The sequence below is a fragment of the Salvelinus fontinalis genome, chromosome 8 (genome assembly GCF_029448725.1).
Source record: "Salvelinus fontinalis isolate EN_2023a chromosome 8, ASM2944872v1, whole genome shotgun sequence".
Classification (NCBI taxonomy): Eukaryota; Metazoa; Chordata; class Actinopteri; order Salmoniformes; family Salmonidae; genus Salvelinus; species Salvelinus fontinalis.
In genome coordinates, this window is record NC_074672.1 from 43,797,854 (window position 1) to 43,819,546 (window position 21,693).

Here is a 21,693-nt window from a genome sequence, read left to right on the forward strand (position 1 = left end):
TAACCCTGCCTATTTTTACAATTTCTCTTTTTAAAATGACATTTTAAACCTAACCTTAACCCTAACCACACTGCTTACCTAAAACCTAACCCTAACCTTAAATTAAGATGAAAATGCTCATTTTTGCTTTCATGAATTTTTACAATAGGCCTGTGCTATCTAGTTGAAACATGGACTGGTAGCCATTGTAAGTGTACTCATAGGAGAAAAGCAGGAAATAAAGGCAGGAAGTAAAAGCAGGAAGTGTACCCATCAATATGTGCTGTGATTTGTTGATTCAACTCAACTGACATTACAAAAAATAGAATCCATTGCATGAGCCACATCAGTTAGTATAATTTGAATGAACATTCTACATTACCATGGAAATGATTGCATCACAATGCCAGGCAGCCATTGAGAGTGTACCCATGAGTTTACCAATCAAATTGGCAAGGTTAGAGGTTCTAAGCCCATTTTATTGATTGTTTACTACAGGGTGGGGCTGGCACAATTACTGCATAATCGTGTAACCGATGGTTATGTATGAAGACCGTCATGAAAATAAAATAATTGTCATAACAGTACAAAAATTGTATTAGGGAACGAACAGCTGACTGAAGACGGGACTGCCAGGCATTTGTGCGGTTGAGTCGGGTTTCTGCGATAACATGGCCCCTCAACAACGTAATTTAACTTTGTTGACACTTGCTGAAACAAGCTACTGCATAAACATTGCAACCTCATGTCACTGGCTGCTTTATGTGAATCTAAAAGCAGCTAGGTGTCAGGAGCAGAGGTGCTAGCTATAACGTAAATAATCAATCACAATCATCAGTGGGCGTTGAGTGGTGGTGGAGAGGCTGCTCTCCTCTCTGTAAAACAACTCTCAAGGTGTGTCTGTCTGACAGACAGGCAGAGCATTACAGTGGGTGGCATCCCAAATGGCACCCTATTCCCTATGTAGTGCACTACTTTAGACCAGGTCCCATAGGGTAGTAGTGCACTACTTTTGACCAGGTCCCATAGGGTAGTAGTGCACTACTTTTGACCAGGTCCCATAGGGTAGTAGTGCACTACTTTTGACCAGGTCCCATAGGGTAGTAGTGCACTACTTTTGACCAGTGCCCGTAGGGTGTAGTGCAATATAAAGGGAATAGGGTGTCTCCGGCAGATAGGCAGCCACAACAGAACAGGAGGAAGTACATTTTTGACCAGTGCACTATATAGGGATTATCGTGCCATTTGAGACACACATAAAGACATACTGAAGACAGTAATAGGTTTCATTTAGGGTCTTATACATGTCATTTTATCTTTGATCACATGCCACTTATCATCAATATTTTTTTCACATATCACCAATCATAAATGACATCTCATGGGTTTCTCAGAAACCAATGTGTAAACACTGGCCCAACTCAAACAGACAACTACTATCATTCCTTGTGGACATGCGTACAATCATTCTGGTTGGGGGTCATGAACAAGCTGTTCGATATCCTTGGCCTCAGCATCCCTGTCTCCCCTCCCTCTCCCTCCTTGGTGATCTGTCCATAACAAATACCCACCTCAATACAGAAATGTTCTATTTGCACCAGGGGCGTCACACTACTATGACTGACTCTGTAAAACAACCCATTTCACTGCGCCTATCCGGTGTATGTGACAGTAAAACTTGATTTGTTTTTGTATTACTTTCCCTCACAATAAAAAAAAGAGGATATTACAAAACTGGAAAGATAGAACAAGGATCTCCATACTGCATTGGCTCAATCTGTTAACTGACCACATCCCTTAACAGACACAATCGTACTTTGTAAAGAAGAATTTGTTCTTAACTGACTTGCCTAGTAAAATAAAAAGTGAATTTTAGATTCTGCAATGCTTTTGAAGGACAGTGGACGTTGTAGAGACTTGAGCCTAGTTTCCAATGTTGTCATGTTTCTGAATATTGAAATACTGTTATGTATACTTTTGGACCAACTCACCCTCCTTTGATGTAATCCAGGAACGTATGTTCTGACTCCACCGTGAACGACAGCAAAGTCACCTGGGTAAAGATGACATTCAAAACAGTTACCCAAGGGTTATTTCCACCACTTAGGTAATCAACACAAACATTATGTATTTACCAAATTAAACAATTGTTCTCAACAGTAGTGTCACCAGGGTAAAAAATACATTCAAAACAGTTTTCTTTTCTGAAGGTCGCTTACCCACCACACTGTCAATTCACTTAGGTAATCAACAACAAAACAATTTATTTACCAATTTAATAATAATCACCAACCACATTAGTAATCAACATAAACCCAAATGACCTATTGAAATATTAAACACATTAATCGTTAGCCCCAGGGCCCGAAGGCTAACAAAACCAACTGACTGCCACCCAGGAATGATTAATCTAGGTAGAATGAGTTTGTTTGATATCAGAGCAGCACACGCACACACGCACGCACGCACGCACGCACGCACGCACGCACGCACACACACACACACACACACACACACACACACACACACACACACACACACACACACACACACACACACACACACACACACACACACACACACACACACACACACACACACACACACACACACACACACACAGATCCATCCATCTCAATGAGTTATGAGAGCAACATGATTGATGACTTGCTCTGTGATTTTAATCATTCAGCCACAGTCATCCTATTGAGGCTCTGCATCCCAAACTGTGTGTGTTTGCCCAGGCAACAATAACAATTCACTGTCTTCTAAACATCAGTCACTGGCTGGGCATGGCAGCCACTCAGTCACTGAAACTGATAGGACAACAGGACACGTGGAGGAGGACTGAAGAAGCAGCAATTCAGTCACTGATTGGACAACAGGACATGTGGAGGAGGACTGAAGAAGCAGCAACTCAGTCACTGATTGGACAACAGGACATGTGGAGGAGGAGTTAAGAAGCAGCAACTCAGTCACTGATTGGACAACAGGACATGTGGAGGAGGACTGAAGAAGCAGCAACTCAGTCACTGATAGGACAACAGGACAGGACACTGATAGGACAACACACCACCAGGTGGTGAAGGTAGGAAACAACATCTCCACTCCGCTGATCCTCAACACTGGGGCCCCACAAGGGCGCGTTCTCAGCCCTCTCCTGTACTCCCTGTTCACCCACAACTGCGTGGCCATGCACGCCTCCAACTCAATCATCAAGTTTGCAGACGACACTATAGTAATAGGCTTGACTACCAACAACGACGAGACGGCCTACAAGGAGGAGGTGAGGGTCCCTCGGAGTGTGGTGTCAGGAAACAAACCTCTTACTCAATGTCAGCAAAACAAAAGAGATGATTGTGGACTTCAGGAAACAGCAAAGGGAGCATCCCCCTATCCACATCGACGGGACAGCAGTGGAGAAGGTGAAACATTTTAAGTTCCTTGGTGTACACATCACGGACAAACTGAAATGGTCCATGCACACAGACAGTGTGGCGAAGAAGGCGCAGCATCGCCTCTTCAACCTCAGGGGTCTGGAAAAATGTGGCTTGTCACCAAAAACCCTCACTAACTTTTACAGATGCACAATCGAGAACATCCTGTCGGGCTGTAACACCGCCTGGTACAGCAACTGCTCCGCCCACAGCCGCAGGGCTCTCCAGAGGGTGGTACGGTCTGCACAACGGATCACAGGGGGCAAACTACCTGTCCTCCAGGACACCTACAACACCCGATGTCACAGGAAGGCCAAAAAGATAATCAAGGACAATAACCACCCGAGCCACTGCCTGTTCACCCCGCTATCATCCAGAAGGTGAGGTCAGTACAGGTGCATCAGAGCTGGGATAGAGAGATTGGAAAACAGCTTCTATCTCAAGGCCATCAGACTGTTAAACATCCACCACTTGCACAGAGAGGCTGCTGCCTACATACAGAATTGATATCATTGGCCACTTTAATAAATGGAACACTAGTCACTTTAATAATGCCACTTTCAGAATGTTTACATATCTCGCATTACTCATCTTATATGTATATACTGTATACTGTATCCTTCACTATATAACCTTTACTATCTATTGCATCTAAGTCGCTCTGTCACTGCTCATCCATATATTTTATACTTATATATTGTCATCCCATTTCTTTACTAGATTGTGTGTATTAGGTTTTGTTGTGGAATTGTTAGATATTAGGTTTTGTTGTGGAATTGTTAGATATTAGGTTTTGTTGTGGAATTGTTAGATATTAGGTTTTGTTGTGGAATTGTTAGATATTACCTGTTAGATACTGCTGCATTGTCGGATCTAGAAGCATAAGCATTTCCTCTACACTCGCAATAACATCTGCTAACCATGTGTATGTGACCAATAATATCTGCTAACCATGTGTATGTGACCAATAACATCTGCTAACCATGTGTATGTGACCAATAACATCTGCTAACCATGTGTATGTGACCAATAACATCTGCTAACCATGTAACCAATAACATCTGCTAACCATGTGTATGTGACCAATAACATCTGCTAACCATGTGTATGTGACCAATAACATCTGCTAACCATGTAACCAATAACATCTGCTAACCATGTGTATGTGACCAATAACATCTGCTAACCATGTGACCAATAACATCTGCAAGCCATGTGACCAATAACATCTGCTAACTATGTGACCAATAACATCTGCTAGCCATGTGGCCAATAACATCTGCTAACCATGTGGCCAATAACATCTGCTAACTATGTGACCAATAACATCTGCTAGCCATGTGGCCAATAACATCTGCTAACCATGTGGCCAATAACATCTGCTAACCATGTGGCCAATAACATCTGCTAACCATGTGACCAATAACATCTGCTAGCCATGTGGCCAATAACATCTGCTAACTATGTATGTGATCAATAACATCTGTTAACCATGTGTATGTGACCAATAACATCTGCTAACTGTGTGTATGTGACCAATAACATCTGTTAACCATGTGTATGTGACCAATAATATCTGCTAACCATGTGTATGTGACAAATAACATCTGCTAACCATGTGTGTGACCAATAACATCTGCTAACCATGTGTATGTAACCAATAATATCTGCTAACCATGTGTATGTGACCAATAACATCTGCTAACCATGTAACCAATAACATCTGCTAACCATGTGTATGTGACCAATAACATCTGCTAACCATGTGTATGTGACCAATAACATCTGCTAACCATGTGACCAATAACATCTGCAAGCCATGTGACCAATAACATCTGCTAACTATGTGACCAATAACATCTGCTAGCCATGTGGCCAATAACATCTGCTAACCATGTGGCCAATAACATCTGCTAACTATGTGACCAATAACATCTGCTAACCATGTGGCCAATAACATCTGCTAACTATGTATGTGATCAATAACATCTGTTAACCATGTGTATGTGACCAATAACATCTGCTAACTGTGTGTATGTGACCAATAACATCTGTTAACCATGTGTATGTGACCAATAACATCTGTTAACCATGTGTATGTGACCAATAACATCTGTTAACCATGTGTCTGTGACCAATAACATCTGGTAACCATGTGTATGTGACCAAAAACATCTGCTAACCATGTGTATGTGACCAATAACATCTGCTAACCATGTGTATGTGACCAATAACATCTGCTAACCATGTGTATGTGACCAATAACATCTGATAACCATGTGTATGTGACCAATAACATCTGCTAACCATGTGTATGTGACCAATAACATTTGATTTAACTTGACATGTGGAGGAGGAGTTAAGAACAGCAACTCAGTCACTGATTGGACAACAGGACATATGGAGGAGGAGTTAAGAACAGCAACTCAGTCCCTGATTGGACAACAGGACATATGGAGGAGGACTGAAGAAGCAGCAACTCAGTCACTGATTGGACAACAGGACATGTGGAGGAGGACTGAAGAAGTAGCAACTCAGTCACTGATTGGACAACAGGACATGTGGAGGAGGACTGAAGAAGCAGCAACTCAGTCACTGATTGGACAACAGGACATGTGGAGGAGGACTGAAGAAGCAGCAACTCAGTCACTGATTGGACAGTTATCATCTCTATAGATTCTCACCAGTTAACTTTGTTTGAGGCCATTACAACTTATTTCTCTTCTAGTGATGTTCATTTAGCCTGGTCCCAAATCTGTTTGTGTTTAATATTGCATGCCAAACATCGCAATGGTCCGTAGGAGTTAGCAAGACAGCACATGCAGATCTGGCACCAGGCTAATGTTTATTATCTGGACCATAACAAAACAAAGTATCTATCTTGTCTAGGAATCAGATAACAACCAATTAGCTACAGAAATTAAACCACTGCGAATCTCTTACTACAAACATAAAAGTCATTAATGAACACAACAAACAGAGATGATGGGGAAGAAATATCCAGTCGCACCAGGAAAGAAGAGACGTAGATTTTAACCTGGAGTTTTTAAACCTTTTTGGACTGACTCACCGTCCCAGAGTTGATGTATCTCTTCTTCTTGATCTTCTTCTTGGCGTTCACCACCTAGGATTCCACAGGCACAACATGAACACACTGATAATAATGTCATGTAACAATTATCCCATCAAATGTCTCCATTCCTCTGGGCCAAATACGAACATCAGGTATGCTGGGCCAAAAAAGAACATCAGGTATGCTGGGCCAATAAAGAACATCAGGTATGCTGGGCCAATAAAGAACATCAGGTATGCTGGGCCAATAACGAACGGGACAGAATCCACCGAGGTTTGTGTCTCTGAACAACACATGCCAATATACATGTGTAAACACACGCACGCACGCACGCACGCACACACACACACACACACAGCGAGAAAATTAACTGATTGCAGATGAGGGTGGGGAGCAGAGGTGATGGCTGATAGAGACTATAACATAACATAACTGAGATCATTATTGCATATTCAGCACCTGAGGCCACAGGAAAGCGTGTATGATGCAGGAGCTGGTAATTAGAGGATCACGGTTAAGTGAAACATCCCCAGCGCTCATTCTACAGCATCCACACATGGAAACACACGGCACATGAAGTGCTGAATGTCAAGTCAAAGGTAACATTCCCTTCCCCTGTCTCCATCCGCTCCTTCGACTCTCTCGTCTCTCCCCCAGGGCCTCTATCCTCTCTGTCAGTGTTGTGGTTCTTCTCCAGGCCTCTCTACCTTCTCTGTCACGGCGTTGTGGTTCTTCTCCAGGCATCTCTATCCTCTCTGTCACAGTGTTGTGGTTCTCCCCCAGGAATCTCTATCCTCTCTGTCACAGTGTTGTGGTTCTCCCCCAGGAATCTCTATCCTCTCTGTCACAGTGTTGTGGTTCTCCCCCAGGCATCTCTATCCTCTCTGTCACAGTGTTGTGGTTCTCCCCCAGGAATCTCTATCCTCTCTGTCACAGTGTTGTGGTTCTCCCCCAGGCATCTCTATCCTCTCTGTCACAGTGTTGTGGTTCTCCCCCAGGCATCTCTATCCTCTCTGTCACAGTGTTGTGGTTCTTCTCCAGGCCTCTCTACCCTCTCTCTCACGGTGTTGTTTTTCTCCCCCAGGCATCTCTATCCTCTCTGTCACAGTGTTGTGGTTCTCCCCTAGGAATCTCTATCCTCTCTGTCACAGTGTTGTGGTTCTCCCCTAGGAATCTCTATCCTCTCTGTCACAGTGTTGTGGTTCTCCCCCAGGCCTCTCTACCCTCTCTGTCACAGTGTTGGGGTTCTCCCTAATTCCTCTCTATCCTCTCTGTCACAGTGTTGTGGTTCTCCCCCAGGCATCTCTATCCTCTCTGTCACAGTGTTGGGGTTCTCCCCCAGGCATCTCTATCCTCTCTGTCACGGTGTTGTGGTTCTCCCCCAGGAATCTCTATCCTCTCTGTCACGGTGTTGTAGTTCTCCCCCAGGCATCTCTATCCTCTCTGTCACAGTGTTGTGGTTCTCCCCCAGGCATCTCTATCCTCTCTGTCACAGTGTTGTGGTTCTCCCCCAGGCATCGCTATCCTGTCTGTCACGGTGTCAGGGTTCTGACAGGGTTATTTTCTTGGCCTGGTAAAACACCCAGGCTTCCCCTCTCATCTCCCCCTACAGACTTAATCACTCAGTAGCTGGGTCAAACCATACAACACAGGTCTCTCTCTCTCTCTCTCTCTCTCTCTCTCTCTCTCTCTCTCTCTCTCTCTCTCTCTCTCTCTCTCTCTCTCTCTCTCTCTCTCTCTCTCAATTTAAGGGGCTTTATTGGCATGGGAAACATATATTTACTTTGCCATAATAAGTGAAATAGATAATATAAAAAATTAAAATAACAGTAGACAGACATTACACTCACCAAAGTTTGAAAAGAATAAAGACATTTCAAATGTCATATTATAGCTCTATACAGTGTTGTAACGATGTGCAAATAGTTAAAGTACCAAAGGGAAAGTAAACATAAATATGGGTTGTATTTACAATGGAGTTTGTAAATGGTTTCCCTTTTCTTGTGGCAACAGGTCACAAATCTTGCTGCTGTGATGGCAAACGGTGGTATTTCACCCAATAGTTATGGGAGTTTATCAATATTGGGTTTGTTTTCTAATTCTTTGTGGATCTGTGTAATCTGAGGGAAATATTAGTCTCTAATATGGTCATGCATTTGGCAGGTATTTAGGAAATGCAGCTCAGTTTCCACCTCATTTTGTGGGCAGTGTGCACATAGCCTGTCTTCTCTTGAAAGCCATGTCTGCCTACGGCGGCCTATCTCAATAGCAAGGCTATGCTCACTGAGTCTGTACATAGTCAAAGCTTCCCTTCATTTTGGGTCAGTCACAGTGGTCAGGTATTCTGCCACTGTGAAACTCTCTGTTTAGGGCCAAATAGCATTCTAGTGTGCTCAGTTTTTTGTTGATTCCTTCCAATGTGTCAAGTATTTATCTAGTTGTTTTCTCATGATTTGGTTGGGTCTAATTGTGTTGCTGTCCTTGGGGCTCTGTGGGGTCTGTTTGTGTTTGTGAACAGAGCTGTGTTATGGAATGTTTGGGAATCACTTCCTTTTAGGCGGTTGTACAATTTAACGTCTCTTTTCTGGATTTTGATCATTAGCGGGTATCGGCCTAATTCTGCTCTGCATGCATTATTTGGGGTTTTACGTTGTACACAGAGGATATTTTTGCAGAATTCTGCATGCAGAGTCTCAATTTGGTGTTTGTCCCATTTTGTGAATTCTTGGTTGGTGAGCAGAACTCAAACCTCACAACCATAAAGAGCAATGGTTTCTATAAATGATTAAAGTATTTTTTGCCAGATCTTAATTGGTATGTCACATTTTTTGTTCCTTTTGATGGCGTAGAAGGCCCTTCTTGCCTTGTCTCTCAGATTGTTCACAGCTTTGTGGAAGTTACCTGTGGCGCTGATGTTTAGGCTCAGGTAGTATAGTTTTTTGTGTGCTCTACGGCAACGGTGTCTAGATGGCATTTGTATTTGTGGTCCTGGCAACTGGACCATTTTTTGAACACCATTATTTTTTGTCCTACTGAGATTTAATGTCAGTGCCCAGGTCTGACAGAATTTGTGCAGAAGATCTAGGTGCTGCTATAGGCCCTCCTTGGTTGGGGATAGAAGCACCAGATCATCAGCAAACAGTAGACTTCAGATTCTAGTAGGGTGAGACCGGGTGCCGCAGACTGTTCTAGTGCCCTCGCCAATTTGTTGATATACATGTTGAAGAGGGTGGGGCTTAAGCTGCATCCCTGTATCACCCCCCGACCCTGTGGAAAGAAATGTATGTTTTTTGCCAATTTTAACTGCACCACTTGTTGTTTGTGTACATAGATTTTATATTGTTGTATGTTTTCCCCCCCAAAATCACTTTCCATCAATTTGTAAAGCAGACCCTCATGATAAAATAAGTGAAAAGCTTTTTTGAAATCAAAAAAGTATGAGAAGACCTTGGTTTGTTTCTTTGTCAATTAGGGTGTGCAAGGTGAATACGTGGTGGGTACGTACGGTCATTCTCTCGCTCCCTTCCCCTAGTGGTTAGAGCGTTGGGCCAGTAACCGAAAGGTTGTTGGATCGGATCCCCGAACTGACAAAGTAAAAATCTGTCGTTCTGCCCCCTGAGCAAGGCAGTTAACCCACTATTCCCCTGAGCAAGGCAGTTAACCCACTGTTCCCCTGGACAAGGCAGTTAACCCACTGTTCCCCTGAGCAAGGCAGTTAACCCACTGTTCCCCTGGACAAGGCAGTTAACCCACTGTTCCCCTGAACAAGGCAGTTAACCCACTGTTCCCCTGGAGCCGAAGACGTGGATGCCGATTATGGCAGCCCCCCACACCTCTCTGATTCAGAGGGTTGTGGGTTAAATGGGGGAATAAACATTTCAGTTGAAAGCATTCAGTTGTACAACTGACTAGGTATCCCCCATTTCCCCTTTCCAATGTCAGTACGTAATGAAACGTGCCAACAGTTTTAATTATCAGGAATCAGCAGTAGACTCAGAGGGCCAAGGACTATTATCCTTATATTCACTTCACTGTACAGTACCCTATTCCCTATACAGGGCACTACTTTTGACCTGGGCCAATAAGGATCTGTTCAAAAGTAGTGCACTATGTAGGTTACATAATGCGTAACCTAAGTATGCATAATACCCATGCAGGGTTGTGGGAGAGAAGTATAATCTAGGCCTGGCCCTCTAGCACTGCACTATAACTTTTCATCTCTCCTTCTAATCCCTTACATCATCCACTATGATGTCCAGGTTGCTATTACCATAGCCAAACTCAGTGGGGTTCAGTGTGAACCAGGGAAAGTTATGCTAATGCTAGCATAAGGTTGAGTAGACACTAGCGCTAATGCTAATATTGTAGTACTGTAATGTACTGTACATCTCCTAACTGGGTTGCAGAGAAATTATGGGCCTGTGGTCTATTTGATATGTTTCTTTGGTTTATTATGTTATTCTCTGTTTTATCTGTATGCCTTTGGGAGACAAATTGGATGAGTGCCCTGCCTCCCACCCTCCCTTCCTTTCCACTCACCTCGTACACATTGAACTGGCTCTGGCCCCGGGACAGGTCTCGGTAGCTGGTGGTGAATTCACCGATGAAGTCATGGCTGGAAGTACACCACAACAACAAAATGTCAGACTGTGTATATAGACATTCCCTCTGGGGGGTAGAAATGTAGAAATATGATGGATGTATTGTGTATTTGCCTCAAAAGAGCAGGAATTAAGCTGCTGACACATATAGCAGTGTTGTAGTAGTGAAACACATGACAGTGTTGTAGAAGTGAAACACATGACAGTGTTGTAGTAGTGAAACACATGACAGTGTTGTAGTAGTGAAACATGACAGTGTTGTAGTAGTGAAACATGACAGTGTTGTAGTAGTGAAACACATGACAGTGTTGTAGTAGTGAAACACATGACAGTGTTGTAGTAGTGAAACATGACAGTGTTGTAGTAGTGAAACACATAACAGTGTTGTAGTAGTGAAACACATGACAGTGTTGTAGTAGTGAAACACGTAACAGTGTTGTAGTAGTGAAACATGACAGTGTTGTAGTAGTGAAACACATAACAGTGTTGTAGTAGTGAAACATGACAGTGTTGTAGTAGTGAAACACATAACAGTGTTGTAGTAGTGAAACATGACAGTGTTGTAGTAGTGAAACACATAACATTGTTGTAGTAGTGAAACACGTAACAGTGTTGTAGTAGTGAAACATGACAGTGTTGTAGTAGTGAAACACATGACAGTGTTGTAGTAGTGAAACACATGACAGTGTTGTAGTAGTGAAACACGTAACAGTGTTGTAGTAGTGAAACATGACAGTGTTGTAGTAGTGAAACACATGACAGTGTTGTAGTAGTGAAACACGTAACAGTGTTGTAGTAGTGAAACACGTAACAGGGTTGTAGTAGTGAAACACGTAACAGTGTTGTAGTATTGAAACACGTAACAGTGTTGTAGTAGTGAAACACGTAACAGTGTTGTAGTAGTGAAACACGTAACAGTGTTGTAGTAGTGAAACACGTAACAGTGTTGTAGTAGTGAAACACGTAACAGTGTTGTAGTAGTGAAACACGTAACAGTGTTGTAGTAGTGAAACACGTAACAGTGTTGTAGTAGTGAAACATGACAGTGTTGTAGTAGTGAAACATGACAGTGTTGTAGTAGTGAAACACATGACAGTGTTGTAGTAGTGAAACATGACAGTGTTGTAGTAGTGAAACATGACAGTGTTGTAGTAGTGAAACATGACAGTGTTGTAGTAGTGAAACATGACAGTGTTGTAGTAGTGAAACACGTAACAGTGTTGTAGTAGTGAAACACATGACAGTGTTGTAGTAGTGAAACACATAACAGTGTTGTAGTAGTGAAACACGTAACAGTGTTGTAGTAGTGAAACACATAACAGTGTTGTAGTAGTGAAACATGACAGTGTTGTAGTAGTGAAACACGTAACAGTGTTGTAGTAGTGAAACACGTAACAGTGTTGTAGTAGTGAAACACGTAACAGTGTTGTAGTAGTGAAACACATAACAGTGTTGTAGTAGTGAAACATGACAGTGTTGTAGTAGTGAAACATGACAGTGTTGTAGTAGTGAAACACGTAGCAGTGTTGTAGTAGTGAAACACATAACAGCGTTGTAGTAGTGAAACACATAACATTGTTGTAGTAGTGAAACACGTAACAGTGTTGTAGTAGTGAAACATGACAGTGTTGTAGTAGTGAAACATGACAGTGTTGTAGTAGTGAAACACATGACAGTGTTGTAGTAGTGAAACACATGACAGTGTTGTAGTAGTGAAACATGACAGTGTTGTAGTAGTGAAACATGACAGTGTTGTAGTAGTGAAACATGACAGTGTTGTAGTAGTGAAACATGACAGTGTTGTAGTAGTGAAACACATGACAGTGTTGTAGTAGTGAAACACGTAACAGTGTTGTAGTAGTGAAACACGTAACAGTGTTGTAGTAGTGAAACACGTAACAGTGTTGTAGTATTGAAACACGTAACAGTGTTGTAGTAGTGAAACACGTAACAGTGTTGTAGTAGTGAAACACGTAACAGTGTTGTAGTAGTGAAACACGTAACAGTGTTGTAGTAGTGAAACACGTAACAGTGTTGTAGTAGTGAAACATGACAGTGTTGTAGTAGTGAAACACGTAACAGTGTTGTAGTAGTGAAACACGTAACATGGTTGTAGTAGTGAAACACATAACAGTGTTGTAGTAGTGAAACACGTAACAGTGTTGTAGTAGTGAAACACATAACAGTGTTGTAGTAGTGAAACACATGACAGTGTTGTAGTAGTGAAACACATAACAGTGTTGTAGTAGTGAAACATGACAGTGTTGTAGTAGTGAAACACATAACAGTGTTGTAGTAGTGAAACACGTAACAGTGTTGTAGTAGTGAAACATGACAGTGTTGTAGTAGTGAAACACATAACAGTGTTGTAGTAGTGAAACATGACAGTGTTGTAGTAGTGAAACATGACAGTGTTGTAGTAGTGAAACACCCAACAGTGTTGTAGTAGTGAAACATGACAGTGTTGTAGTAGTGAAACACATAACAGTGTTGTAGTAGTGAAACACGTAACAGTGTTGTAGTAGTGAAACACATAACAGTGTTGTAGTAGTGAAACATGACAGTGTTGTAGTAGTGAAACACATAACAGTGTTGTAGTAGTGAAACACGTAACAGTGTTGTAGTAGTGAAACACATAACAGTGTTGTAGTAGTGAAACACGTAACAGTGTTGTAGTAGTGAAACACATAACAGTGTTGTAGTAGTGAAACATGACAGTGTTGTAGTAGTGAAACACATAACAGTGTTGTAGTAGTGAAACACGTAACAGTGTTGTAGTAGTGAAACACATAACAGTGTTGTAGTAGTGAAACATGACAGTGTTGTAGTAGTGAAACACATGACAGTGTTGTAGTAGTGAAACACGTAACAGTGTTGTAGTAGTGAAACACGTAACAGTGTTGTAGTAGTGAAACACGTAACAGTGTTGTAGTAGTGAAACACGTAACAGTGTTGTAGTAGTGAAACACGTAACAGTGTTGTAGTAGTGAAACACGTAACAGTGTTGTGGTAGTGAAACACGTAACAGTGTTGTAGTAGTGAAACACGTAACAGTGTTGTAGTAGTGAAACACGTAACAGTGTTGTAGTAGTGAAACACGTAACAGTGTTGTAGTAGTGAAACACATAACAGTGTTGTAGTAGTGAAACATGACAGTGTTGTAGTAGTGAAACATGACAGTGTTGTAGTAGTGAAACACGTAGCAGTGTTGTAGTAGTGAAACACATAACAGCGTTGTAGTAGTGAAACACATGACAGTGTTGTAGTAGTGAAACATGACAGTGTTGTAGTAGTGAAACATGACAGTGTTGTAGTAGTGAAACATGACAGTGTTGTAGTAGTGAAACATGAAGTGTTGTAGTAGTGAAACATGACAGTGTTGTAGTAGTGAAACATGACAGTACTGTAGTAGTGAAACATGAGAGTGTTGTAGTAGTGAAACACATGACAGTGTTGTAGTAGTGAAACACATAGCAGTGTTGTAGTAGTGAAACACATAACAGTGTTGTAGTAGTGAAACATGAAAGTGTTGTAGTAGTGAAACGTGACAGTGTTGTAGTAGTGAAACACATGACAGTGTTGTAGTAGTGAAACACATAACAGTGTTGTAGTAGTGAAACACGTAACAGTGTTGTAGTAGTGAAACACGTAACAGTGTTGTAGTAGTGAAACACGTAACAGTGTTGTAGTAGTGAAACACGTAACAGTGTTGTAGTAGTGAAACACGTAACAGTGTTGTAGTAGTGAAACACGTAACAGTGTTGTAGTAGTGAAACACGTAACAGTGTTGTAGTAGTGAAACACGTAACAGTGTTGTAGTAGTGAAACACGTAACAGTGTTGTAGTAGTGAAACACGTAACAGTGTTGTAGTAGTGAAACACATAACAGTGTTGTAGTAGTGAAACATGACAGTGTTGTAGTAGTGAAACATGACAGTGTTGTAGTAGTGAAACACGTAGCAGTGTTGTAGTAGTGAAACACATAACAGCGTTGTAGTAGTGAAACACATAACATTGTTGTAGTAGTGAAACACGTAACAGTGTTGTAGTAGTGAAACATGACAGTGTTGTAGTAGTGAAACATGACAGTGTTGTAGTAGTGAAACACATGACAGTGTTGTAGTAGTGAAACACATGACAGTGTTGTAGTAGTGAAACATGACAGTGTTGTAGTAGTGAAACATGACAGTGTTGTAGTAGTGAAACATGACAGTGTTGTAGTAGTGAAACATGACAGTGTTGTAGTAGTGAAACACATGACAGTGTTGTAGCAGTGAAACACGTAACAGTGTTGTAGCAGTGAAACACGTAACAGTGTTGTAGTAGTGAAACACGTAACAGTGTTGTAGTATTGAAACACGTAACAGTGTTGTAGTAGTGAAACACGTAACAGTGTTGTAGTAGTGAAACACGTAACAGTGTTGTAGTAGTGAAACACGTAACAGTGTTGTAGTAGTGAAACACGTAACAGTGTTGTAGTAGTGAAACATGACAGTGTTGTAGTAGTGAAACACGTAACAGTGTTGTAGTAGTGAAACACGTAACATGGTTGTAGTAGTGAAACACATAACAGTGTTGTAGTAGTGAAACACGTAACAGTGTTGTAGTAGTGAAACACATAACAGTGTTGTAGTAGTGAAACACATGACAGTGTTGTAGTAGTGAAACACATAACAGTGTTGTAGTAGTGAAACATGACAGTGTTGTAGTAGTGAAACACATAACAGTGTTGTAGTAGTGAAACACGTAACAGTGTTGTAGTAGTGAAACATGACAGTGTTGTAGTAGTGAAACACATAACAGTGTTGTAGTAGTGAAACATGACAGTGTTGTAGTAGTGAAACATGACAGTGTTGTAGTAGTGAAACACATAACAGTGTTGTAGTAGTGAAACATGACAGTGTTGTAGTAGTGAAACACATAACAGTGTTGTAGTAGTGAAACACGTAACAGTGTTGTAGTAGTGAAACACATAACAGTGTTGTAGTAGTGAAACATGACAGTGTTGTAGTAGTGAAACACATAACAGTGTTGTAGTAGTGAAACACGTAACAGTGTTGTAGTAGTGAAACACATAACAGTGTTGTAGTAGTGAAACACGTAACAGTGTTGTAGTAGTGAAACACATAACAGTGTTGTAGTAGTGAAACATGACAGTGTTGTAGTAGTGAAACATGACAGTGTTGTAGTAGTGAAACATGACAGTGTTGTAGTAGTGACACATGACAGTGTTGTAGTAGTGACACATGACAGTGTTGTAGTAGTGAAACATGACAGTGTTGTAGTAGTGACACATAACAGTGTTGTAGTAGTGAAACATGACAGTGTTGTAGTAGTGACACATGACAGTGTTGTAGTAGTGACACATGACAGTGTTGTAGTAGTGAAACATGACAGTGTTGTAGTAGTGACACATGACAGTGTTGTAGTAGTGACACATGACAGTGTTGTAGTAGTGAAACACGTGACAGTGTTGTAGTAGTGAAACATGACAGTGTTGTAGTAGTGAAACATGACAGTGTTGTAGTAGTGAAACATGACAGTGTTGTAGTAGTGAAACACGTAACAGTGTTGTAGTAGTGAAACACACGACAGTGTTGTAGTAGTGAAACACACGACAGTGTTGTAGTAGTGAAACACATGACAGTGTTGTAGTAGTGAAACACATGACAGTGTTCTAGTAGTGAAACATGACAGTGTTGTAGTAGTGAAACATGACAGTGTTGTAGTAGTGAAACATGACAGTGTTGTAGTAGTGAAACACATAACAGTGTTGTAGTAGTGAAACATGACAGTGTTGTAGTAGTGAAACATAACAGTGTTGTAGTAGTGAAACATGACAGTGTTGTAGTAGTGAAACACATAACAGTGTTGTAGTAGTGAAACATGACAGTGTTGTAGTAGTGAAACACGTAACAGTGTTGTAGTAGTGAAACATAACAGTGTTGTAGTAGTGAAACATGACAGTGTTGTAGTAGTGAAACATGACAGTGTTGTAGTAGTGAAACACATAACAGTGTTGTAGTAGTGAAACATAACAGTGTTGTAGTAGTGAAACATAACAGTGTTGTAGTAGTGAAACATGACAGTGTTGTAGTAGTGAAACACGCAACAGTGTTGTAGTAGTGAAACACGTGACAGTGTTGTAGTAGTGAAACATGACAGTGTTGTAGTAGTGAAACATAACAGTGTTGTAGTAGTGAAACACATAACAGTGTTGTAGTAGTGAAACACGTAACAGTGTTGTAGTAGTGAAACACATAACAGTGTTGTAGTAGTGAAACATGACAGTGTTGTAGTAGTGAAACATGACAGTGTTGTAGTAGTGAAACATGACAGTGTTGTAGTAGTGACACATGACAGTGTTGTAGTAGTGACACATGACAGTGTTGTAGTAGTGAAACATGACAGTGTTGTAGTAGTGACACATAACAGTGTTGTAGTAGTGAAACATGACAGTGTTGTAGTAGTGACACATGACAGTGTTGTAGTAGTGACACATGACAGTGTTGTAGTAGTGAAACATGACAGTGTTGTAGTAGTGACACATGACAGTGTTGTAGTAGTGACACATGACAGTGTTGTAGTAGTGAAACACGTGACAGTGTTGTAGTAGTGAAACATGACAGTGTTGTAGTAGTGAAACATGACAGTGTTGTAGTAGTGAAACATGACAGTGTTGTAGTAGTGAAACACGTAACAGTGTTGTAGTAGTGAAACACACGACAGTGTTGTAGTAGTGAAACACACGACAGTGTTGTAGTAGTGAAACACATGACAGTGTTGTAGTAGTGAAACACATGACAGTGTTGTAGTAGTGAAACATGACAGTGTTGTAGTAGTGAAACATGACAGTGTTGTAGTAGTGAAACATGACAGTGTTGTAGTAGTGAAACACATAACAGTGTTGTAGTAGTGAAACATGACAGTGTTGTAGTAGTGAAACATAACAGTGTTGTAGTAGTGAAACATGACAGTGTTGTAGTAGTGAAACACATAACAGTGTTGTAGTAGTGAAACATGACAGTGTTGTAGTAGTGAAACACGTAACAGTGTTGTAGTAGTGAAACATAACAGTGTTGTAGTAGTGAAACATGACAGTGTTGTAGTAGTGAAACATGACAGTGTTGTAGTAGTGAAACACATAACAGTGTTGTAGTAGTGAAACATAACAGTGTTGTAGTAGTGAAACATAACAGTGTTGTAGTAGTGAAACATGACAGTGTTGTAGTAGTGAAACACGTAACAGTGTTGTAGTAGTGAAACACGTGACAGTGTTGTAGTAGTGAAACATGACAGTGTTGTAGTAGTGAAACATAACAGTGTTGTAGTAGTGAAACACATAACAGTGTTGTAGTAGTGAAACACATGACAGTGTTGTAGTAGTGAAACATATGACAGTGTTGTAGTAGTGAAACATGACAGTGTTGTAGTAGTGAAACACATGACAGTGTTGTAGTAGTGAAACACATGACAGTGTTGTAGTAGTGAAACACATATCAGTGTTGTAGTAGTGAAACATAACAGTGTTGTAGTAGTGAAACACATGACAGTGTTGTAGTAGTGAAACATGACAGTGTTGTAGTAGTGAAACACATGACAGTGTTGTAGTAGTGAAACACATGACAGTGTTGTAGTAGTGAAACATAACAGTGTTGTAGTAGTGAAACACGTGACAGTGTTGTAGTAGTGAAACATGACAGTGTTGTAGTAGTGAAACACATGACAGTGTTGTAGTAGTGAAACATGACAGTGTTGTAGTAGTGAAACACATGACAGTGTTGTAGTAGTGAAACACATGACAGTGTTGTAGTAGTGAAACACATGACAGTGTTGTAGTAGTGAAACACATATCAGTGTTGTAGTAGTGAAACATGACAGTGTTGTAGTAGTGAAACATGACAGTGTTGTAGTAGTGAAACATAACAGTGTTGTAGTAGTGAAACACGTAACAGTGTTGTAGTAGTGAAACATGACAGTGTTGTAGTAGTGAAACATGACAGTGTTGTAGTAGTGACACATGACAGTGTTGTAGTAGTGAAACACATGACAGTGTTGTAGTAGTGAAACATGACAGTGTTGTAGTAGTGAAACATGACAGTGTTGTAGTAGTGACACATGACAGTGTTGTAGTAGTGAAACATGACAGTGTTGTAGTAGTGACACATGACAGTGTTGTAGTAGTGAAACATGACAGTGTTGTAGGAGTGACACATGACAGTGTTGTAGTAGTGACACATGACAGTGTTGTAGTAGTGAAACATGACAGTGTTGTAGTAGTGAAACACATGACAGTGTTGTAGTAGTGAAACATGACAGTGTTGTAGTAGTGAAACATGACAGTGTTGTAGTAGTGAAACACATGACAGTGTTGTAGTAGTGAAACATGACAGTGTTGTAGTAGTGAAACATAACAGTGTTGTAGTAGTGAAACACGTAACAGGGTTGTAGTAGTGAAACATGACAGTGTTGTAGTAGTGAAACATGACAGTGTTGTAGTAGTGAAACATGACAGTGTTGTAGTAGTGAAACACGTAACAGTGTTGTAGTAGTGAAACACGTAACAGTGTTGTAGTAGTGAAACATAACAGTGTTGTAGTAGTGAAACATAACAGTGTTGTAGTAGTGAAACACGTAACAGTGTTGTAGTAGTGAAACATGACAGTGTTGTAGTAGTGAAACACGTAACAGTGTTGTAGTAGTGAAACATGACAGTGTTGTAGTAGTGAAACATGACAGTGTTGTAGTAGTGAAACATGACAGTGTTGTAGTAGTGAAACATGACAGTGTTGTAGTAGTGAAACACATAACAGTGTTGTAGTAGTGAAACACGTAACAGTGTTGTAGTAGTGAAACATGACAGTGTTGTAGTAGTGAAACATGACAGTGTTGTAGTAGTGAAACATGACAGTGTTGTAGTAGTGAAACATGACAGTGTTGTAGTAGTGAAACATGACAGTGTTGTAGTAGTGAAACATGACAGTGTTGTAGTAGTGAAACATGACAGTGTTGTAGTAGTGAAACATGACAGTGTTGTAGTAGTGAAACATGACAGTGTTGTAGTAGTGAAACACATAACAGTGTTGTCGTGGTGCTTTATCTTGTAAAACGTGATAAGGAATGTCCTAACACAAATCATACTTCTGCCCTTCATGCATAAATCATTTCTCGTCTGGAAACTAATCAAGTGGAGGGGGGGGGGTTGGTGTGTTTGTAGCGTCCTTACCTTCCATCTCTGTCCCAGTCGTACACCTCTGCCTTGATTGTCCTGAAAAAGAAAACACACCCAAGGATGAGGAATGTGTGTGTGTGTGTGTGTGCATATCTGTGTGTGTGTTAGTGTGTGTTAGTTCATAAATCTACTTTCCCTGCATCTCCCCCAGTGTCCTTCAGAGCAGGATTCTGGTATTCTCAAAAAGCGTCAATAGAAAGAGTTTGTAGAATTTAAAGGGGCAATCTGAGAGTCAAGCAACAACAATGCCGCTTCCTGTTTGGTAAACTGCCGAGTGACGGGGCTGGATAAATTAGATTTTTGGATTGTGACGGAGTAAGACCGCTGAATTAAGCTCATGAGGCATTTATAAATTATATTCTTCAATAATAATAAACGTTTTTTTTTTAAATGGATGCACAAATCAATTCTAGATTGCCCCTTTAAAACGCCTGAGAGCTGAACTCTTAAAACACTCTGTGAGTTTGGTTTCTATAGCAGTGAAACTGACCATTAAAGTTCTTTACGCATTTAGTAACTGATAATTAAATTGATCTTAGCCAGAGCAGTTCACATAACACCCTGGAGACAAATGTTTGAGTGAACGCACATGAAAAGGTTTCAAAAGAGCATTTAAAGGGAGATGGAATTAAAACCAAACCAATCATCTTATCAAGAGAATTTAACATTTTTAGGAAAAAAGATGAGGAGGTTTAAAAATCACATTAGCTAATTACATACTTTGAAAATAATAATCAAAGAAACCGATTACGTCTGAAATGGCATATACGATTGGAACAGACTCCTTAGTAATTACAATGAATGTGAAGTTTAAATTGAACTTGTGTTAGACATAAAGACACTTACTGCTGCTCAGTAAGTGCACTTCACAAAAAGGGATGACAGACTTTAACAATTCACAATTTAATGGAAAATGAATTTGTGAGTGCAGAATGAAGTTTCTATCAGAGGAAATGTATATATATATATATATATAGATATAATAAATAGAATGAGTTTCCCAAACTTTTGGGGTGAGTTATTTCCCTCCTCCCACCTGACAAAGGTAGACAACAACCCCTTAAGGGGGGAAGACATCATGATGAAAAGAGTTCCAATAACAAGTAGGAGGAAACCCAAAATAAGCCCTCTGTACCCTAGTCAAAGTAGTGCATTTGGAATGCACCTGCTGCCTGGAAGACAGACACAGCCTCTCCTCCTCCACATCACTCAGACACATATCATATGGATTTACCCCACAGGCCCTGTCAATCAACTATCATCACCCAAACCAGGAGGGAGAAAAACACTCTGCTTCAGTTTTAACCTGCTATCCCTGTCTGAATGTACACTGAGAGAGAGAGAGAGAGAGGGGGGGGGGGGGGGGCAAGT

General features: G+C 40.7%; 1 protein-coding gene across 1 annotated transcript in view; it reads right to left on the reverse strand.

Annotated features, from left to right (window-relative positions):
* The window catches only part of LOC129861294 (copine-5-like), a 207,616-nt gene that overhangs the window by 51,084 nt on the left and 134,839 nt on the right, over positions 1-21,693 (reverse strand). Inside the window, exons 13-16 of the mRNA XM_055932583.1 lie at positions 20,317-20,358; positions 11,029-11,104; positions 6,487-6,540; positions 1,971-2,032 (exon numbers count right to left, since the gene is read on the reverse strand). Of these exons, the coding sequence (XP_055788558.1) occupies positions 1,971-2,032; positions 6,487-6,540; positions 11,029-11,104; positions 20,317-20,358 (234 nt within the window). The remainder of the gene's footprint in view (positions 1-1,970; positions 2,033-6,486; positions 6,541-11,028; positions 11,105-20,316; positions 20,359-21,693) is intronic.